At 33.9% G+C, this 20,670-nt stretch overlaps 1 protein-coding gene across 5 annotated transcripts in view; it reads right to left on the bottom strand.

Annotated features, from left to right (window-relative positions):
* Positions 1–6,246: 6,246 nt before the first annotated feature.
* Positions 6,247–20,670, bottom strand: part of LOC131039103 (probable LRR receptor-like serine/threonine-protein kinase At1g53430) — a 101,090-nt gene continuing 86,666 nt past the window's right edge. For 4 of the 5 annotated variants that reach the window (XM_057971759.1, XM_057971767.1, XM_057971762.1 and 1 more), the window contains 8 exons: positions 9,927–10,285; positions 9,554–9,749; positions 9,300–9,449; positions 8,935–9,044; positions 8,560–8,770; positions 7,500–7,737; positions 7,134–7,284; positions 6,247–6,965 (listed from right to left, as the gene is read on the bottom strand). In XM_057971759.1, the coding sequence (XP_057827742.1) occupies positions 6,564–6,965; positions 7,134–7,284; positions 7,500–7,737; positions 8,560–8,770; positions 8,935–9,044; positions 9,300–9,449; positions 9,554–9,749; positions 9,927–10,285 (1,817 nt within the window). In that variant the 3' untranslated portion in view covers positions 6,247–6,563. Of the gene's footprint in view, positions 6,966–7,133; positions 7,285–7,499; positions 7,738–8,559; positions 8,771–8,934; positions 9,045–9,299; positions 9,450–9,553; positions 9,750–9,926; positions 10,286–10,414; positions 10,476–20,670 lie in introns of those variants that run through there. The other variant, XM_057971774.2, reaches the window with a different exon arrangement.

Genomic DNA, 20,670 nt, shown 5'->3' with positions numbered 1-20,670 from the left:
ATTTTCTCAAGGATTCTCTCGTATGCAAGAGGTTTGTATCCTTGGGTACAACCTCTTCCTTGCTTGATGATGTATGTCTATTTTAAACAAATCCCTCACTTGGGGCCAAAAGTGTGTAATCCTTCATCAAGAATACCTTTACCTAGCAATAAGAGGAAGGTGCAAATTCTTGTTCTCCTTCCTTTCTTTTTCAATGATGATATTTTTGTTCAAGATCCCCTCTTGGAGGTAGATGTCTTTCAGAAAAGATCTCTTCCTTCTACTTCTTATGTATCCCTCAAAAGGATCCCCTTTACACTTCTTGCAAGATATCTCACAATTATCTCTCTCTTGGCTCATAAGAGTTATGCCTCTTTGGCTAGGGTGGCATATACATTGTTGTTTGAGTATATCTCCCTAGTGATTGAAGGTGTGTATCCTTGTTTTTCTTTTCCTTAAGATGTCACCATAGATCTACGATGCCATCTTAAGGAGGGGGCATATATGTAGCCTCCTTGTATACTATACTGCAGATTTTCTTGTATAATGCCTTTCTTGGTTATCCCTTTTTCAATTCAAGTGGCAAATTTCCTTGGAGACAATGCTTTCCTTGGTTATCCTTTTGCACTATTTATTGTAGATTTCCTTGGAGACAATGCTTTCCTTGGTTATCCTTGGGATAGGTTGACTAGCATAACACAACTTGTTAGACTATTTTACCTTTCCTTTGCATGGATACATTTTCAAGATGCGTTGACGAGCATAACACAACTTGCTACACTATTCAACTCTCTCTTTTCACCGAGCTCTCTTGGGATGAGTGGAACTATCCTAATGCAACTTGCTAGACTATTTTCTACACTTCCTCATATTTCATGGATCACCTAGCATAACACAACTTGCTAACCCATGGAATCCATGCTCTCTCTCTCTCTCTCTCTCCCCTCTATGATCCCATAGCATACCTTTTCTAGTTGATTTTACCAGAGAGTTGTCTTGTCTTTGATGTGTGCTCTTTCTCTTTTCAAGTTATCACTTGTGCTCTTGCAATAGCATTTCAAGGGTTATATTAGTGGTTGAGACAATTTGATTATCAAAGTCTCTTTGACTAGTTGACTTGGATTCTGTGTTTTTAGTGCTAACCCCTTTTGTGTGTTGTTTGCCTTTGTTTTTATTTTTGTGTGTCCTTGCATGTGATTATATGAGTTAATACCCTTGGTTTGGGGCGTGTCCCCTCTAACTTAGTGATTCCTTATTGCAGGATCTCTCTCTCTCTCTCTCTCTCTCTCTCTCTCTCTCTCTCTCTCTCTCTCTCTCTCTCTCTCTCTCTCTCTCTCTCTCTCTCTCTCTCTCTCTCTCCTACTTTATTGTGAGTATGTGTGTAGGCCTCATACTTCCACTAAGGTGGAGGATAAGTGTAGCATCGTAAATTACATCTCCATTCAATTTATTGCTTAGCTAGGCCTTATTTTAGCATGTATGGCCTCTAGCATCCAGTCTCCTTCACCACAACTCAATTTACATTTAATCCTAGTCTTTCCTTAGCCTTCTAGACCTTGGGTTGAAATTTAAACCTACATCAGAGGAACTAGGTTGTATTGGGTGCCTTAGTCCCAAGACTGGGTCTCCTTGGGTGCAACAATCCTTGATGTTTTGGCTCAAATTTAAACTTTATGACCAACTTGGTTAAGTGGGGATTCTTTACCTATGTCGGTCTACTTTGAGTTTAACACCCCAAAATTCTTTGGAGAGGTATATAAGAAAGGTATCCTCCCTCATTTTGGGTAACACGGATGAATGAAGGACAAGGCATTAAAGCATTTATCATTCAAGAATTCAAGACATTTCATCCCATCATATCCTTCATTGTGAAGACCTTCAACAACCTTCATGCAAGCATCTCTTTTATGATTTTCCTTTTAAGTCTTTTGTGTGGAGTCATGCTATTGCATCAAAATTTCTAATCATCTTCAAAGAAGAATTTGCATTCATCAAGGTACAATAAATTTCTATTCTTAGATCTAGCTTTTACTATATATCAACACGCTTTCCTTTCAAACACATTTCAATTCAATTTCAAGGTTGATTCTAAAACTTGGGTTTGACTTAGGAAAATCCCTTTCTACCCAACATTTTTCCTTTTTTTCTGTTATGTGTGAACAAATGGCACACCTATGTAAATAGGTACAAGCTAATTAGTTGGATATCTACAGTTTCTAGTTCATCGAACTATAAACTACTAGGAATAGGCCAAGCATAGTGACCCAGTCTTGGGAGCAAGTCAATCTAGGTGGCCTAATCCCTACACTTTTGACTAAAATTTAGACTATGGTTTGGTTCCCGTCTGCTTTGTTGTATTCTTTTTGGGAATCAAGTTCTCAACCTATTATAGCCTTGTACACACGAAAAAAGGTCATCTCCTCATTCAATTTTGTCTTCTCCCTAATTTGCAGAGTCACTTTCAAGTATTCCCCATGAGGGACTATTGAATTAAACTTATCCCTAGAACATCTTAGTCCAAGTGAATCATTCTCCCTCTAAATGTAATAAAAGCGGAAATAGGCCTAATTTTCCTAGTTTGCTAGAACCCTATTTTCCTACCTTACAACAACCAAAACCTGTGATTTGGAACTGGAAATTGAATCTAGCTAAGTCAACTTAGCCTATTCCCATGTCAAGCATTCAAAAAACACCTCAAAAGAAGGAATAGTGAAGGCATCACCTAAAGCATCCATAGTGGAATAAAATATAGAAGTGAAGTCTTGGATAGAGCCCTCGATGTTTAGACAAAATTAGAAAAATGCATTATTTGTCAGTCTTATCCTTTCCACAACCTTGTAACAAAGATTTGATAGACTTTGATTTCTCTAAATAATATTGAATGAAAGAGAAGGAATTAGGTAACAAAGATCTCAAATCTAACTCAAGTTGAAGTGCACAAACTTATTAAATACCACCAAAAAGATCCTAAAAATTTAGCCACATAGCCTGAGGAGTGTTGCAAGAATTGAGAAAAAATAAGAGACTATCTCAAACATGCAGTACAATCAAAATAACACCTATATCCATTTGGTTCTTACATTGTGATTTCTCTCAAATTAATATGTAATATCTGGTTTGTTTTCATCTAAACAAGACCATAAACCCTTATACTGAAGTAGTTTGATCATATGAGCTTTCCATGTATGATAATTATGGGGTGTAAGTTTTTCTATAGAAGGTTTCACCATTGGAATGTGGTTTTCAAATTAGGTAGAGGCTAGGGAAGCATAAGGATTTGAAAGATGAAATTCTTACCTCCCCCCCCACACACACACAACAAGAAAAACCAAACCCTTTTGCAAAATTGAAAGACTAGGAAGTAATAAAACCCAAAAATCGCTTTAAATGGATGTTCTATGTACCTAGTAAAAAATCTTTAAAAATAAGCTAGAGATCTAAGTAGAGTACTAAACTAGCCTTCCAACACCTACTCATTTGCAAAAGATGGACTTCGAATGTGCAAGATATGGCCTCAAAAGTGTAAAGAAAAAGAATTGACTTCAACACCCTGCAAAAAATTCTAATAGAAAAATTTGGAGAAAATACCAACACCATTAGATAGCCCTCTAAATCAATTTTATAATAATATATGGATTGCAAAAAATGAACACCATATGCCAAAGATATAGCCGATTTCATAAAAGTGCTCCAATCTAGCCAAAAAAGCAAGCTGGGGGCTAAAAGGTACCTAACCCCTACTCATATGAGGGCCTAACAGCTAGGCACTAGGTAATACATAGAGAATTCTAGCCCTTGGTCCTCGATAAGATCACAACATAGGATAGAGGTGGTGGGAAGGGTTGAGGTGTGGCTAAGAAGTGTAAGTGGTTGCACAATGGTGACATGGTTTTAATGAAGGATGACAAAAGAGCATGGAGGAGGGTGGAGTGGTGACAATTTGGTGGCAACAAGGCTACCTACATAGGGAAAAATCTTCATAGTAAAGTACAACGTACAAATCCATATGACTATATGTAATTTTGACCTCAAAAAATGTGCAACAAAAAAATCACCACTTTTTTGCCTCATTATTTCATGAAATGAAAGGAAACTTGTAATTTTTTTGGCCACTATGGATATGATGGTGAGGTCCATTTCACTCCAAGATGCACAAATTTTTGGTTGACCCCTAGATCTTGCCTTGTAACATGTGCCCTTAGAGAAAGACCAAAAAATTCAATTTATTAGATTTTGGTGAAACGATAGTCGATTTGTAGGTTTTGGCATGTTGTGAATGCAATGGTGATGCCCTTTTTGCTCTAAAGGGCTAAAAAATACCCACTTCAAGATCCACAAAAAAGCTAGATCTGGTGATCTTGTAATGCTCTTGAGAAAAGAAACCCCAAAAGATTGAGAAGGGGTTTGTTGAATCCATGATTTGATACCATGTTGAAGTTTGTAACACAAGAACTTGCATGATCAAACAACAAGTTAAAAACTTTCCACAAACTAAAGCAACAAGAAAAGATTTTTTATATTCTTCAAAAGCAAAGAGTACAAAATGAATGAAAAAACCATGAATGCTTGCTTTATATAAAAACAAGAGAAACCTTAGAATCTATAATTAGGAAACTAGGATTAGCTGAAAAAAGAAGTGAGCTTAAATATAATGCACTAACAAATTTGAGTATTGAAAATCTAAGTGGAGAGCCTATTCATTAATTGAATTGTAATAGCATGGTGAGACAATCTAAAAGGAGAAAAATATTTCATTCATAAATATATCACATAAGATACATTTGTAAATATTTTTTTTCAAACAATGACTTCCTTATTTATTTGATAACGCCAAAACAACAAGCTTTCAGGAATAGTAAGAAAAGCACTAGGACCATTAAACAATATTGGGAAAGGTTTAATTAGCTATTCTAGTATGTAACTTGTATTATAAAGATGACATTTTTAGAATATAGAAATCCACTTTGGTGTTTAATACTAATATTGGAATGGAAATATACCAATGGAACTCAAATATCATGACATGTTTCTTTAAGAAATATATAATGAGGATCAAAAGTTGCAAGTGTTGTCAAAGCAGGAAGAAAACTTAAGAAGGGTTTAAGAGTAAAAAAAATATTTTCACACCATACTTTAATAATAATATATGTAGTAGAAATTAAAAAATTGAAGTGTAAGGAATAATAGAATTAGGATTTAAAATTTGGTTCAATTACAAAAAAAATAAAAATGGAAATAGATATTAGTCTTTAGATCATGAAGAAAAAGAGTATAAAAATTTATGGATCAAAAAATGATAATTTTAAGGTTGTATTTTTTATCTATAGAGAAATCAATATGTAGGCTAGTGTTCATGGAGGGAAAATAATTAAACAAATCTAACAATTATAAACATGTGATACAATGTGCTTTGAATTAGCCATAGTTCCCCTTATATTGTATCATGCAATTGTGATTAATCGTCAAGAAGAACACTAAGTAGTACCAATAGAATTCCCAATTATACTTTTAAGGATTTCCTATAAATATTTTAATATACACTAATTCTACAAAATATTTCATTCCTCTAGTGTTTTGAAAAGGTTAATTAGGCTAGCCAAAATAATTAAGCACGTATGAAATGTTGCGTATGAAAATAAATGTCAATCTAGTTGATACGTATTTATTTGAGACTATAGTTGTACTCCCTACCTTTTCCATCTCTATTAACCTCTACAAAGCTCCTTTATGACTACCTTTTCCATCTCTATTAACCTCTACAAGCTCCTTTATGTTTCTAGAATGTCATATTAAGATCTAATTGGTTGTTTGATAAAAAGGATAATGAACATTAATAATGCATTTAGATATTTGAAACATAGAATGAATACAATGAAATAATTTTAAGTTTGTTATCTTCCTTCTATTGTATATTATGTAATTTTTCAGTTTTATTATTGCATTCATATTCCTTCATCATGGCATATAAGTCTTAGCATTTATAATCATATAAGACTGTTCTACCTATGACCTTGAATTAGTGGCCATTGTAATATCTTACAAAAATAGAGGCATTTCCTCCTAGGAAAGCCACGTGAACCCAAAATTGATCACTTTGAATTTCTATACCATTGTGATTTTGAGATGTACTGTACATAAAGAAAAGGGGAAGTAGAGTACTAATAAAGATATATTTGTTATAATTTTAATTGAAATAATATTTTTTTGACAATACGTTTTGAATAATTTACTTGGAGATCAATATTATAAAGATTTTAGAGAAGATCTAGAAAATAACTCCCAAATTCTTTACTTAAATATCAATATTATTTGTTAAATTTAAACAAAATTTGAAATGTCTTCTAAAATTGTTAAAATAAAACAATTTAAATTGTTAAGAAAAATTTCTGATTCTCTCACAGAACAATTATTAAAATTTTAAAAATTAAAAAATAGAATTTAAAAAAAAAAATTCCAATTTGTCATGTAACAGTTTATATTTTGAAGTTAGGGGATCTAATTTAGAAATTAAGCACCAAACCTGAAACCACAATAGCACCTACGTATTAGATTGCGATGAAGGGTTCCTCAGAGATTGAAAATGATTATGGGTCAGCAGAAACTTGACTTGATAGAAGAGAGTTCTCCTCATTATCATCATTCTCTGCTTTTTGTTGTTGATTAACCGAAGAAATTCCTTGGGAAGAGGAGCTTCCCTTCCATGGTCCTTCCAAACTCATGCTCTGTGACAATGGCTGCTCTTCTGTGATCGCATGGGTTTGCCCATAGCTGAGATATGGAGGTTGGCAGCCTGAAACAGGAACATCTATTTTGCCCTCTAGCATATTAACTATTGTAGACATTGCAGGTCTCAGAGTAGGGTTCGCTTGAATGCATAGAAGGCCCACATTAAGTGTCCTTAAAATTTCTTCTTCTGGGAAGCTTGAACTTCTAAGATTCACATCAACTATGTCCAGTAGTTTGTTCTCTCCATACAATGTCCATGCCTGTAGTGCAAAAAAATGTTAATAAATGAAAATATGGTGTAGAAGTTGAACTTTTTTTTTCTTTGTTTTCCGGGGTTTTATGAAAGTATATTTTTGTGAGCAAGAAGCTAACATTAGTATAAATTCTTGAGAGAAGTTTTTTAAAGAGTATGGTTTGTATAGTTGTACCCATTCCATTAGATAAACCTTCTCTCCCTGCAACTTCCTGTCCATGTGTGGTCTGCCACTTACAATTTCGAGGAGTACTACCCCAAAACTGTACACATCTGCCTTCTCTGTGAGATGTCCTCTTAAAGCATATTCAGGAGCCATATACCCACTGAAATGAGAAGAGGAGGAGGAATTTTAGAGATCCACTTTCTTTGCCCTGTTCTATATCATTTGTACAATATGATTTTGTTTTGCATATTTCAGGTTTATTGATGCAAAAACGGATGGTGTTCAATCAAGTTTGGAAAATAACTATATCTATGTAAGAAATCATTTTTATATTAGTAGAAATAAAAAACAATGGTGGGTTATTGGTTAACTCACATTGTTCCTGCCACCCTGGTGCTGACATGAGTTTTCTCCTGGTCAAATAACTTGGCCAACCCAAAATCTGAGATTTTTGGATTGAGATCTTGATCTAAAAGGATGTTTGCAGCTTTGATGTCTCTATGCACAATTCTCAGTCTAGATTCTTCATGCAGATATGCCAGACCTCGTGCAACTCCAAGGCAAATTTTGTGTCGTGCAGGCCAATTGAAATAAATCTGGAATTCCTTGGGACCTATCAAATATATTAAAAAAATTTAATAAACATGTCTATTGAATTATTAGTGAGTTATCTATATCTCTTTACTGATTGGAATTTGAGTCAAACTTAAGACCTCTCATTTATTGCTGAGGTATTATATCATTGAGCTAATGATCTTTTTAATGACTGCTCCAATTTTAATTTGAATGTGCAATTAAATTTCCTAATATAAACAAATGTTTTTCTAAATAAATATAAACATACAATATTTTTTTATAACAGTGTTTTTAAGATGAGGCAAAAGAAATGCATAAACGTTTTCATTGTGCCTGAGTTTATAGGTGACACAATGAAAATACAGACACCTGTGTGACCAAGATCATCATACTTTGGTGTGAATATAGGATTCCTAACTTGACCCTTTATATATTATTCTATGTAGATTAGCAAAGTATCAAGCCTAAAACTTCTCATAACTGTATTGGGTGTTTTATTATTAATAATAATTTTAGTAGAATTCAGGTCTGTTGTTTCTTGTTTTGATTAAGATAGATTGATTTTGAAAGAACCATAATTTCTCTATATCAGAAATTACAGCAACCTGTCAGCCAAAAACAACAAAACTACTGCTACACCATAACAAAATGAAACACAAACCAGCACCAAAAGAACAAAAATGAAAAACTAGAACTCCAAAACAAAAACAAAAAAAGACTAAACGACAACTAACAAATGAAGAAAATGGGAAACCCCAAAAGCACCCACAGACTTATTGTTGAAGAGAGAGATTTTATCTGTTTTAACTTTTCCTTATTGGAGTAGAACAATGGCAGACAGTAAAGAATATGGATGTACCAAACAAAGCGCGAGCAAGATCGTTGTTCTCCAAGTATTCATATACCAAGAGCAGCTGTTTTCCCTCAATACAGCTACCATAGAGTTTCACCAGGTTGGGATGCTGCACTGCAGAGATTGTAGCTACTTCATTTAGAAATTCACGATTTCCTTGTCTTGATTTGGAAAACAATTGCTTTACTGCAACCATTCTTCCTTCTGGTAGTACACCCTGGGAAGAGGTAAAATGGTAAATATAATTGCAATGTATTTGATTAAATTTGCTTTTCAGCAGGCATTGATAAATAAAATAAAATGAATTAATATATAAGTTGGGAATAATTTAGTCCAAATTTATTGTTACAGGTTTAATAGATAGGGTGCACTGTGATATACCTTGAAAACAGCACCAAATCCGCCTTCTCCTATCTTATTCTCCGACTGAAAGTCATTTGTGGCACTTCTTATCTCTTCTAGACTAAAAGAATTGGAAATTGTTTTCATCTCTGTTGATTTGTATGCGATAGTTAGACAAATTTTATGTCACTGTGATGATAAATTGTTTGTCAACTCATTATATTGGAACTTAGAAAAAACATAAATTTATCCTAAAATAGGTAAAGCTATTTTTATAAATATCACCATTACAAACAGAAAAAATGTTAATACCATACGCAGGAGCCCTGAATACTGGAAGTAAAAACACAGAGTCAAGTTCCCCCCAAAAGTATAATTCTAACTGTAAAAATGCTCAAAATCACCTCTATTGTCATCTGGAAGGCTGTTGCGAATTCCCTTTCTTTTCTTAATAAACATAAATGACAAGAACGCCGCCAAGGCTAAAGAAATCACTGCTCCAAGAACAATGCCAACAATCACAGGTGTTTTGTTTCTTCCATTGACTGTAAAGTCTGTCAAAAAAAGCATACATTGATTCAGTAAATAACAAATCATTTCATTTCATGAAAAATTATAGCTCTGCAACCGGTAAAATTATATAGAGATGCCTGTTTACCAGGAGTGATTACAATAGCCGACACCGAAGGCCCGTAGGTTCCTTCCTCGGGTACATTATACGTTCCTTTTCCAGCCCACAAGAAATGAATCTCCAAGGTGTTATCAGTCACATTCACGGTGAATTTTCTAACAACTTCTTTAAATGCCCCTCCAGCAACCTCTGCAATGTTAAAATTTGGCAACATTTTGGTCCCCTGCGAAAATTTAACAGAACGGTCAGCAGAACAATCTCCATTTCAAACCCTCTTATCAATTAGGGTTTGCAATCTTGAAAAGCAAAAACGGGAATTTGTAAAATAATGAGATTGGAGTCTAATCTACTGAAAATAAAATGATTGCAATGAGACTCTTGAGAATGCGTCGTGCTAAACCTGAATATAGACATCAAAGATGCGCCTTCCAAGACTTCTGTAAGAATTTTCATTTGTAAATACTATTTCAGCAAACTGGAGTTGAACTGTATACTGTCCATTGGGAAGGCATAATCCGTAGTATCTCAAGGAAGTGCTAGACAAACGTGCTGTCCTGTACACTCCTGTCATTTTTTCTGTGTCTTTTTGAAGTTCAGTTTGGCTTGCATTATCCATAAAGTTTCCCGTATTACTGACTGCCCAATTTTTATTTGTATGCACGTAGAATGACGAAGCTCCTAGTGATTTTTCATCCGCTTCATAATGAATGGACAGATCAGAATCATTCCATCCTTCACCTCCACAGTCAATAGCCAAATCTGCCAAGCACAGTACAAAAGCTTAGATCATGTTTCACATATGTTTACTGGAATTGCATTTTCATATGGAAAAGAAGATCCGGTGGAACAATAGGAAAGAGCTTGTGCAAACATTGAGTCATCACAGACCCATGCGACAGAGCAGAAGGAAAAGAATGATGCATTTTTTAGCCAATTGTGATGGAGACCACTGGTTATAGGAGTTGCCATTACTGTGTGGGGGATATCAGGAGAGCATTTAATCTACGAGGTGGTGCTTGGGAGGAGACCACACTTTTAAAGAAGCCCCGGATGGATATCAATGTTTTGCAAACTTGCACTTATACTTATAGGAGGTTCTATAAGAATAGCATATATGCAAATTAAGTATGCTATAATTTCAGTTGTACAAGTCAGGTGGTACTTCCAGCTTTGTTCGAATTGAACATAATAATGGATGACAGTTACTATAGATAAGATGAGCAATCTAAAAGCAATGTGCATGGTACTTGGAGCTATTGTAGTCTCTATTGTAGAGTACCCTTATGGTTCTTCAATTGATAGTAAATATAAGTAATGTCAATGGTGAACATGACTTTAAAATCATATTTGAGTAATCTTGAGCTCTCAAGAAAGATAAGTTTCTCCAAAAGCCCAAGATCCATTGTTGCTATTGCAAATAGATATATTAAAAGCCCAAACAATACATACCAAGGGAGTATACCAACCCTCCTAGAATCTAGAGCACCGAGAAAGAGAAGAATCTAGCCAACCACTTGGAAAGAAAAAAAAGCTTATGTGAAATCATGATTATGCTTGACTGATCATATGAAGATGACATTCATTTGTGAAATAGGGGGAATATGTTAGCTCTATATCAAGTTTAGTTATCATGGGCACTTCAAAGGAAATGAAAGGTGTTACTACTTATCAAATTGCCATTAGTCTCATATCCAAAGTCATACTATATTCTAGTCGGTTAGTATTACCGAATCATGCAGTCGGTACACACAGAGAAGTCGGTATGAACAGTCTAGTCGGTTACTGAAGAAAGCAGTCACAGAACACAGTATTCACCGAGCTGTTTACCGAGTAAAGGTTCATGACTACAGAGTGGTATAATTAACTCACTAAGTTGATATTCACCGAGTAAAACATCTTACTAGATACATTGAACCTAGACATGCACATGAAAACGTGTTACAAGATCGAGGCACATCTAACCGTTTTTGCATTAGAAATTGCACTAGGAGATTGTGTATGATTACAAGATCAATCTAACCTATGAGATATTTTGTTTAATCGAAGAATCTTTTGTAAGATCGAAGCAATGAATCATATCACCGCTGTAAGAGATCTATATGTACAACATGATTCTAGGGTTAGATATATGATATGATATGATATGACATGATATGATGTGATAAGAGATGCAATGAGATAGCAATATGTATGCATGAAGGAAGACTGTTACAGAGACACAGAGAGGTCACCGAAAAGGTTATCAGTGAACAGTCGAAGAACAGAGTAAACAGGAGGGTTTACCGAGTTTCATTATGGGTTACCGAGGTATGCTACAAGCTAGGTAATCTTATTCAGAGCACATAGAATCTGCTTTAGCATTTCAGATGTAAAGTTGCAGATATTTGTAATGATTATATTGTAATATTTTGAAGTTGTAAGAGAAACCTTTAACAGGGTAAAAGACTCTAACCAAGTCTATAAATTCTAAATCCTTTAACCAGGTGCTACACTTATATAGTGTTGTATAAATCCTTTAGTAAGGTAGATCTAATTGATCTTAATACTCCTAACAGAGTAAGCTATCAGAAATAGCTAAATGTAGCTCTAACCGAGCATTCTTTATTATTGCAGTAGTGAAGTTGTGAGTGCCATCCCCACCGCAGTTTTTCTCTCTAACCAAGAGTTTCTGCGTGACCAAAATATATGTGTTATGGAGTGAATCATGTATGAATGTTATCTGTTGATTATAGTTTTGTTTTATGTTACTGCACTATTCTGTTTATGCATAACAGTAAGGTTATTACAAAAGAAAAGTTTTGGAGTACTGATTCACCCCTCCCCTCTCAGTACATTAGCTTTCTATATTGGGTCTAACAAAAGATACCTAAATAACAAACAAGCAAATGGTATAATTATGGGCACTTCAAAGGAACACATGAAGATGCCATTCATTTGTGAAACAAAGAGAATATGCTAGTTGTATATCAAGCTTAGTTATCATGGGTACTTACAAACAAAATGAAGGTGCCTATATAAAAAACAAGAAAATGGTGTAATCATGGCCACTTCATAGGAAATAGAAGTACTTGAATAGAGAACGAGTAAATGGTTTAAAAGGCCCAGCCATAAGAGCCAACTCTATAGATTCACAAATCCACTTTCATTATGAATATTTGAAAGTAAAATATATGTCAGCAATGCCTAATACAATAGAAAACAACATATTAAAAATTACATTAATTTTAGACATGGGTTGGATCTAGCAACAAAGTTTGAGACTTAAACAATTCTAACTGAGGTTTGGGCCACTACTATCTAGATCCCCAATGATGATCTTTCCTTCCAATCAAGCATACAAAAAATAATGACATTAATTTTGATATGTATGATTCATATATTTTGAGAAGGAAACAAAGTGGAAGTTGATATAATTCCTAATTTCTATTACTTAGAAGTTGTAACTTGAATCTCTTCGGGCTAAGTTAGAAGGTGATGAGTATTGATATAACCAACCTATTAGGGGAAGTGGGTTGATGGTTGATTTGTTCTCATCAATTTTAGTATTATAGGTTTCTTTGTTTAATGGATTGGTTAATCTGTTTGTGTGTTATTTCTTTTTAATTTAAATTAATTATTAGAAGAAGATCCTAATGAATCATGTTTGTTTGTTAAAAGAAAGAGTCTTCAGCATACCATTTTTTATAAGCTCATTTTCCTAAGGTGGTATCTCTATCTACCATTTTTGGGGAAAAAGAACTTCCTAAATTGAAGTTGTTTGTTCAGATTCACAAAATGGATTTCACTTTTAAGGGAAAGAACAATAATGTTGTTTATAAGTATTAGACAAGACCCCTTTCTAAGTGAGATTCTAATGCTATCACATTTAAGGAAAGTGTCATCATTTTAAAGTTGGTCTCCATTAGAAATGTGATTTTAGGGTCACCAATAAAAAAATATTTATCTTAAAATTTTCCCTATGGAAATCTTCATGTAAAATAATTCTAGAAAGTTTTTTTGTGAAAACTAGGAAATTCTTATAAGCATTGCATTTATTTGTTACATGCAAAAGTCTAGAGAAGATATAGTTCCGCCACTTTTTTAGGTAAGAGCCTCAATAGAAATCTAACTATCAATATTACATAGCATTGGACCTCAATGTTGGTTATGACAAGTGAAAGAATATGTATAAAATGTTATATTTGAACTACTTCTAGCATATGTGGAGCAAGAATATTATACAGTATTGGACATCGTGTTGATAACAATTAGTGTAAGAATGTGTCTAAACTATCACATTGGAACTATTTCTAGCATATTTGAACCAAGATGAATTTGGGAAGACTTTTATACCACATGTTTTAGTGACACATGCTCAAACTATTTTTATTAGTTCCTACAATGGCAAGAATACTAATGAATTCACCCAAATCTATTTAATGTCAAACCATCAACCAATCAAAATCAAGAATTAAAATAGGCTGACCAAATTTCTTAATGTTTCTATTTTTTAAAAATTTATTTCAAAATATACAAATTGATTTATCTATTATTCTATTGGATAATAGTACTCTACAATCAACATTTCAAGTGTCAAAGCATCAACCATAAGAAACAATAATTAAAATAGGTTGACTAAATTTCCTAATGTTTGTATTTTTGTTTGCATTTTCATGAATAGTATTCTACAATCATTTCACTATTATATAATAGTAACTAGTTTTATCCCATTTCTTTTGACAATGCTATGTGTGATAAAGCCACTTAATTTTTTATAATAATAATTTAAAATATACATAAAATTATAAATATCAAACTGTCATAGCCCTACGAACCATGTTAATACTTTTGTATGACCCTAGCCCTAATGTAATTTGGACTAGGGCTGGAATTCTGGACTTTGTTATATGGACAATGTGTGTGTGTGTGTGTGCATGTGCACGCGTGTGCCAGTTGTAAACTTGATGCTAATATTATGGAACATAATTATTGTCTTTATTATGCTACAGGTAATTTAATGCATTTATTTTGTTTAAACTAACTCGGACTAATAATGTGTAGGTGGACTTGTGTGAGGTTTATTGTTGGTTGCAGCTATAAGGATGCAATACGAATGGATTTTGTGGTTTCATTGGTGAGAGACAGATAGTTCAGTGTCATCCTTGTATCAACATATTTGGTTAACCCTTGCAATCATTTAGATTTTGTAATCTAGTTAAATTGAATTTGCAATTTATTTAATAATTATCTTTAGGAAGATTAGCGAGTCTAGCGAGTATTGTTTGAGCTATCATTTAATACTAAGACCCTAGACATTTATTTAATTGCCATGAATTAGTCATTATTGATTATGCCTGCAACCATTGATAATGTCTTAACTATGTCTTTGTTAAATAAAGACATTAAATAATAAATTTACCAAAGAATAATTAAATGAATTTAATATATAATAACTATATTAAGTAATGAACAATAATAAAATATAAATATAAACATAAATTAAAAATAAATAAATAAACAACTCGTAAATAATTAAATCTATAAGTTGTTGGGAAAGGGTGTAAATAAAAAAAATAGTTGATAAATGGTCAACTATCGAGTGCATAAGGGAAGGAAGAAATAAAACAAGCAAATAAAAACATATTAAGGGAAAATACATGCATAGGTAGGAAAGGCACAACATACAAATAAATTTTGGAGACGCTATGCATGATAGGAGAGTAAATAAGCATGGCTAAAGGCATGGGAGAGATGAATGGAGGAAAAGAGGAGCACTTTTCCATTAAAAAAGTTATGGCATTCATACTTGTAAAGAATCATATTGTCATAAAAGGAAGAACTAAGTTGCCAGACATGCTTAAAAACCCTACAACCCATTATGATTGAGATCATCAGTATTCATTTTGTGCTAGGAAGGAGAAAAACGTGTGGGATTGCAACCAAGGTGGAGAGCTGGGAAGAAAGTTGCGGGTTCAGGCACTAGGAAAAACCCTAGGACTGCATTAATTGAGGTCATTTCTTTTAAATTGAATTTCTATTTTCTATTATGGTTTAATGAACAAAATTTCAATATCAGTAATTAAGATTTTGTTGTGAATGACAAGTGTTGTGGGTTTGTGTATTTAAAACTTAAAAAAAAAATCTTAGATTCCCTAGCTAGCTGATTTGCAACACTCTAGTTATAATATCAACATTTCCTTTTGTAAGTTAGTCTGAAACCTTCTTTGGTTGTTGATTCTCTTTTCTTTTCATGTCTCTAAGTTTTTCCATCAACAATGGTATGAGTTGGGTTACATATTTTCCATAATGAATGATGGATTTGAAGAAACCCATTATAAATTCTAACAATTCATATGGGTAGGTGCATTAAACAAATCAGATAATAGATAGATATAATAACATGTTGGTTGAAAGATTTTTGAGAGGTGTTAATTTTGGAGTTGAGTCATGTGTTAAAATTCAGGCATATAATTTATTTATTGTCAGAGTAGCAATATATCTTTGATGTTAGTGTCAAACCTTTCTAATAAGATAGCTGAAATAAAGATAGTTCAAATAGCTTAGTCCCTTCAAACTACATTGATTATTGTAATGGAAACTCTATTTTATTATGATATGAATAGCCAACCACTAAATCAACTTTGATTAGTTAAAATATAATTAGTCATGTGGTGGTTAAATAATTGTGTACATTAAATTGTAAGGAGATTCTACCTTGAGTTTGCAAGTAGGAATGTTTGCCAACAAAAGCTGAAAATGGAGGATTAGTTAACAAAATCTTCAATCAAGGGGTTTCTTGGCAAACACATCCATCATCCAAACACATTTTTGGAAATCATCCATCACTATAATATAAACATAGAATAACTACATTACCTTCATAAACCTCGAAATGGTAGTAGCAATTGTCATTGTTGTGTTGCAAGTTGGTTTTGTTTGAACATATGCTTCTCCTAGTTAATAACAACCTAACAACCAAAGATTGAATAGATTATGAAACCCTCATGTCAAACAACACCAAAATGGGTAGTTTAAACCTAGAAATGGTTGAGTGGAGCCCACTTATTCTAAATTAGGAACCTCTCTTCCAAAAAGTGCTAAGAAGGGTATAGGTGCTAGCTTTTACTGCTACGGATGGAGTAGGGCCCATATGAGGGCATAGGTAGAGGTTGTATACCTTAGTACATAGGATACCCTTCTCTATATGAGTTGATCATCGATGTAAATCCTATGTCCTATGAAGAGATAAGCTTATCCATGCTCGAGATTGATAGTAGTCAAGGAGCATATGATATCGGATGACTATTAGTCGTACCACATAGATAGGACAAATTTCACTAGGAGCATGTGGGTCTTGGGGCCAGTAACATGCCAATGATGGATGTCCATGGTTGTTTGGTCGTCTAATGGAATATAGGAAGAAGAGTTTCTAATGAGGCATAAGTAGGTAACATACCAAGCTTCACTAAGTAGTAGTGACATTGAATTGATACCTTACTCTACTAATGGTAGGACCACCTTGTGTAGCTGGTCTTTAGGTGGATACCCACTTTGCTTACCAAGATGGTCTGAACATCTACTCTCTCACCATGGGCCACAAAATTTAATGTGAGAGGTGGATAGAGATTATATCCATATTGGAGGATTTGTATTGCACCCTTGAGGCGAACAATGGAAGATTTAAGGGAAGAGTTTACATGATCAAGCAAGCAATTATGGTATAATTTAGGTAACATTCACTACTAGCCCTCCATTAATATTTTGATGTAATCAAATGGTAGAATTGTAAATTTACTTATGGCATATTCATGGTCTATGATTTAGGAAAATTATATAGTTGTGATGTCGAAAGGGGGGATTGGGTAGTTTAGGACCTAACCCCACTTTCCTCCGCACATTGGAATATGAAAGAACCTAAGAGATAATTCACTTTGACCACTTCTTGCAAGAGAGAAAGAGGGACAAGGAATGTATTTATGATGTCTATTCATTTTCTTGTATGAAGAGGAGATGTGTAAAATGCAATGCAATGATCAACTATGCTAGGAGATGAACATGGAAGCAAACATAAACTAAAAATGGAGAAACTTGTTGAACTGAAATTGAGAAACTAAGTGCAAAACTAGAAAATGAACTCAAAGGTCACTGAATTTTGGTGCTAACTATGCAGGACCAAGGAGCCAAGCCTTGATCCCTGATGTCATAGAGGAATGAACTTCTAGATCTGAGACTCTAAGGGACAAAAATGTAGAACTGCCAAAAATTTCTACAAAATAGGAAGGACCAGGGTGCCATGCCTTGGTCTTAGACCAAGAGGCTATGCCCTAGTCCTTGAAAATTGGGATCTTCTTTTGAGACTGAGTCTACACCTAATTTGTTCCATCAGTCTCAAAATTCATACATGAGCTGATTCTTGTACCTGCACCTTCAACTTGAAAATTTATGTCTAGGTGGATATATAGGGTTTTGCCTTAGTCAAACCCCTTGTTTTGGTGATTTCCACCTCCACAAATATCCAATGATGTATTGAAAATATATGTGCAAGAATCTTGTGTGTATACAAGATCCTAAATGAACAAGCAAGTAGATCTAGAGTTCTACCCTACGCTTTAGAGAGAAAACCCTAAATGATTGTCAATGTAAATGTAAATGCTTCAAATAAAAAATATAATAATAGATCTAAATCTTGAATGTAAATCTAAAAATGAACATTATGAAGCTTATACAAAGACATGAAAATAACATGAAACCATACCAAACCCTAAGGGAGAGGTACAAGCCAATCAACAGTCGGTGATCTCATATTATTATTCAATGTCTTCAAAGCTCCCAATTGATGATGAAAATAGTTGATGTAGACTTGAAAGATGCTTGATTTTCTGATTGAAGACTTCACATAACCTGCACTTTCACTTCATAAGAGGCTCATTCCATTCCTTGTAGATGGATCCTTCAAATGAGGAAAGGAAAGGCTATATGTATGAAACCCTAACTTTGTTTTTGATCATAGGCCGACCTAGAATTAGTATAATTTCACAATATCCTAGATTCATACATTAAAATACTACCAAATCATGCTTCTAAAATTTGAGGTGAAAATATCAAGACCAAGAGGCTACCTCTTGGTCTGACTAACTTTTTGCCAAATTTTCGGGGAAGCAAGATATTGTGATTCTAAAGTGAATTCGAGAAGGATGTGGAGATTCAACGTGTCTAGATATGCGAAATCAAGCCTTGAAGATTGAAATGGGACATAATTAGGGCTTTAGATGAATTAATAATTGGAGAAATAAAATAAAAAGGGGCACACTTAGGGCTAAGGGCCCAATTTATGATGTGGGGAGTGATGAAAGAAGACTTTAGATTTAATTAAAATTAATTAATTAAATGCTTAAAGAGAATTTGAAATGCAAGATGCAAAAACACTAAGGCGAGTGCTAACATAAGCGTGAAATTATACCACTCAATTAAGGGTGCACAATTTACGTTGCTACATTTAGTGGTCATATGACACTGCGTGCATATGCAAGCTAAAGTACAAAAAATTAAACATTCATGAAAAAGGATATATCCATAAGGTGTCGAACGAAGCCCCTAGTGGTATCTACAGTACATTGTTAGGAACCACACCCTATAAAACCATATTGTTGGATAAAATTTCACAAAAAACACCTAAATGCTTACTAAGGAAATGATAAAATTCATGGGTAGCTATATGCCCCCTGTTTTGGCTTGCTAATTAGTGAGTTCAAATAGGGTATCATGTTTACCAAAGTGAATTGTGAAGAGTGGTGATGACAAATACTCATGACAAAGCTTGATACAATATCGAAGCACATCATGGAAAATTTGGTAAGAAAGAGAACTAAACCCAAATCCAACACAACCAAGAGTGTGAGGATTGGAGATCTCTAACACAAGATGAAAGATTAAGAGAAAAATGCAGAATTTAGGGTTTAGAAAAGAATTACCTTCTAAATTGTGAAAAAGGAGGAAGAGATCATTATCAAAGACATCCACCTTCTAGAATAGAGGGGATCTTTGATAAAGATAACATCTTTTAAAAGGAAGAGAAGGCAAAGAAGAATACACACCTTCCCCAATATTTAGGAAAAGAGGATTGTTAGTGAAGGATTGCACACTTTCACTAAGGAGAGAATGTTCATGAAAGATGTATTATTTCAAACAAAGAACATGTCCTAGATAAGGAAGACAAATATTCTATGCAATAAATGACATCAAATGAAAAATGCAAATCCACAAAGGAAAGGTGAATCATTGGAGAAAAGAATAGAGGGTTGAAATATCACCCTTGCCCCCCAAACATAGAGGCAAGGACATCAAAGAAGGATCATGTATAAAAACACTCTTATAAAAGAAGGAAAGAGAACCTCATCAGGGATAAGAACATCCACAACATAGAAGGGTTCATTATAAAAGATACCACTCAATGATTTGATGAATGATTATAGACTTCCACACCAAGGAAGAGGTCCTAATTAGGGCTATGTACGTAAGATCCTCATCAATGATACTTGTTCCAATATGAGAGGGAATTCCCAATAGGAATATACACCTCTACAATCAATAAGAGGTCCTTACAGAAGACATTACTTCACAAAGGGAAAGTTTTAATCTTAAGAAGGAGAGATGTTTGAAATCACTCTTGTCCCCACACATAGAGACAAGAGATGCGACACAAATAGGCTATTATGTTGCTTCCAAAGTATGATTGCACATGAAATTGTACTATCATGAATGATAATGAGCCCCCAATAAGAGAGCTACCAATGTCACATAATGATGAGCAACATAATAGCCACTAATGTTATTTGCAAATATGACAAATTGGATGAGGAATTTGAATATGACATGTTAAATTCTCTACCATCTGTGAGATTGAAAACATGTATAAGATGATAAATATTGAAATGTCTTGATTAAAAGAGTAGTTTATAGGTGAATAATAGGCCACTAAGTCATGCTCCTCTTGCACACAAGAAACCTCAGGAAAGGGATAGGTATAACTCATTAGGGGCTTATTTTGAGAAGAGAGGATATTAGAATGAATAGAAGATAAAGCCTCATAAGTAGGATTGGAAATATCTTGGGGAGATTCATAAAGAGACTTGTCAAACACCATAATTTCCTTACAAGTTGGATAA

The sequence above is a fragment of the Cryptomeria japonica genome, chromosome 6 (assembly GCF_030272615.1).
Source record: "Cryptomeria japonica chromosome 6, Sugi_1.0, whole genome shotgun sequence".
Taxonomy (NCBI): domain Eukaryota; kingdom Viridiplantae; phylum Streptophyta; class Pinopsida; order Cupressales; family Cupressaceae; genus Cryptomeria; species Cryptomeria japonica.
Note: the sequence above shows the minus strand (reverse complement) of the source record. Positions and strands in the feature narration are given on the sequence as shown.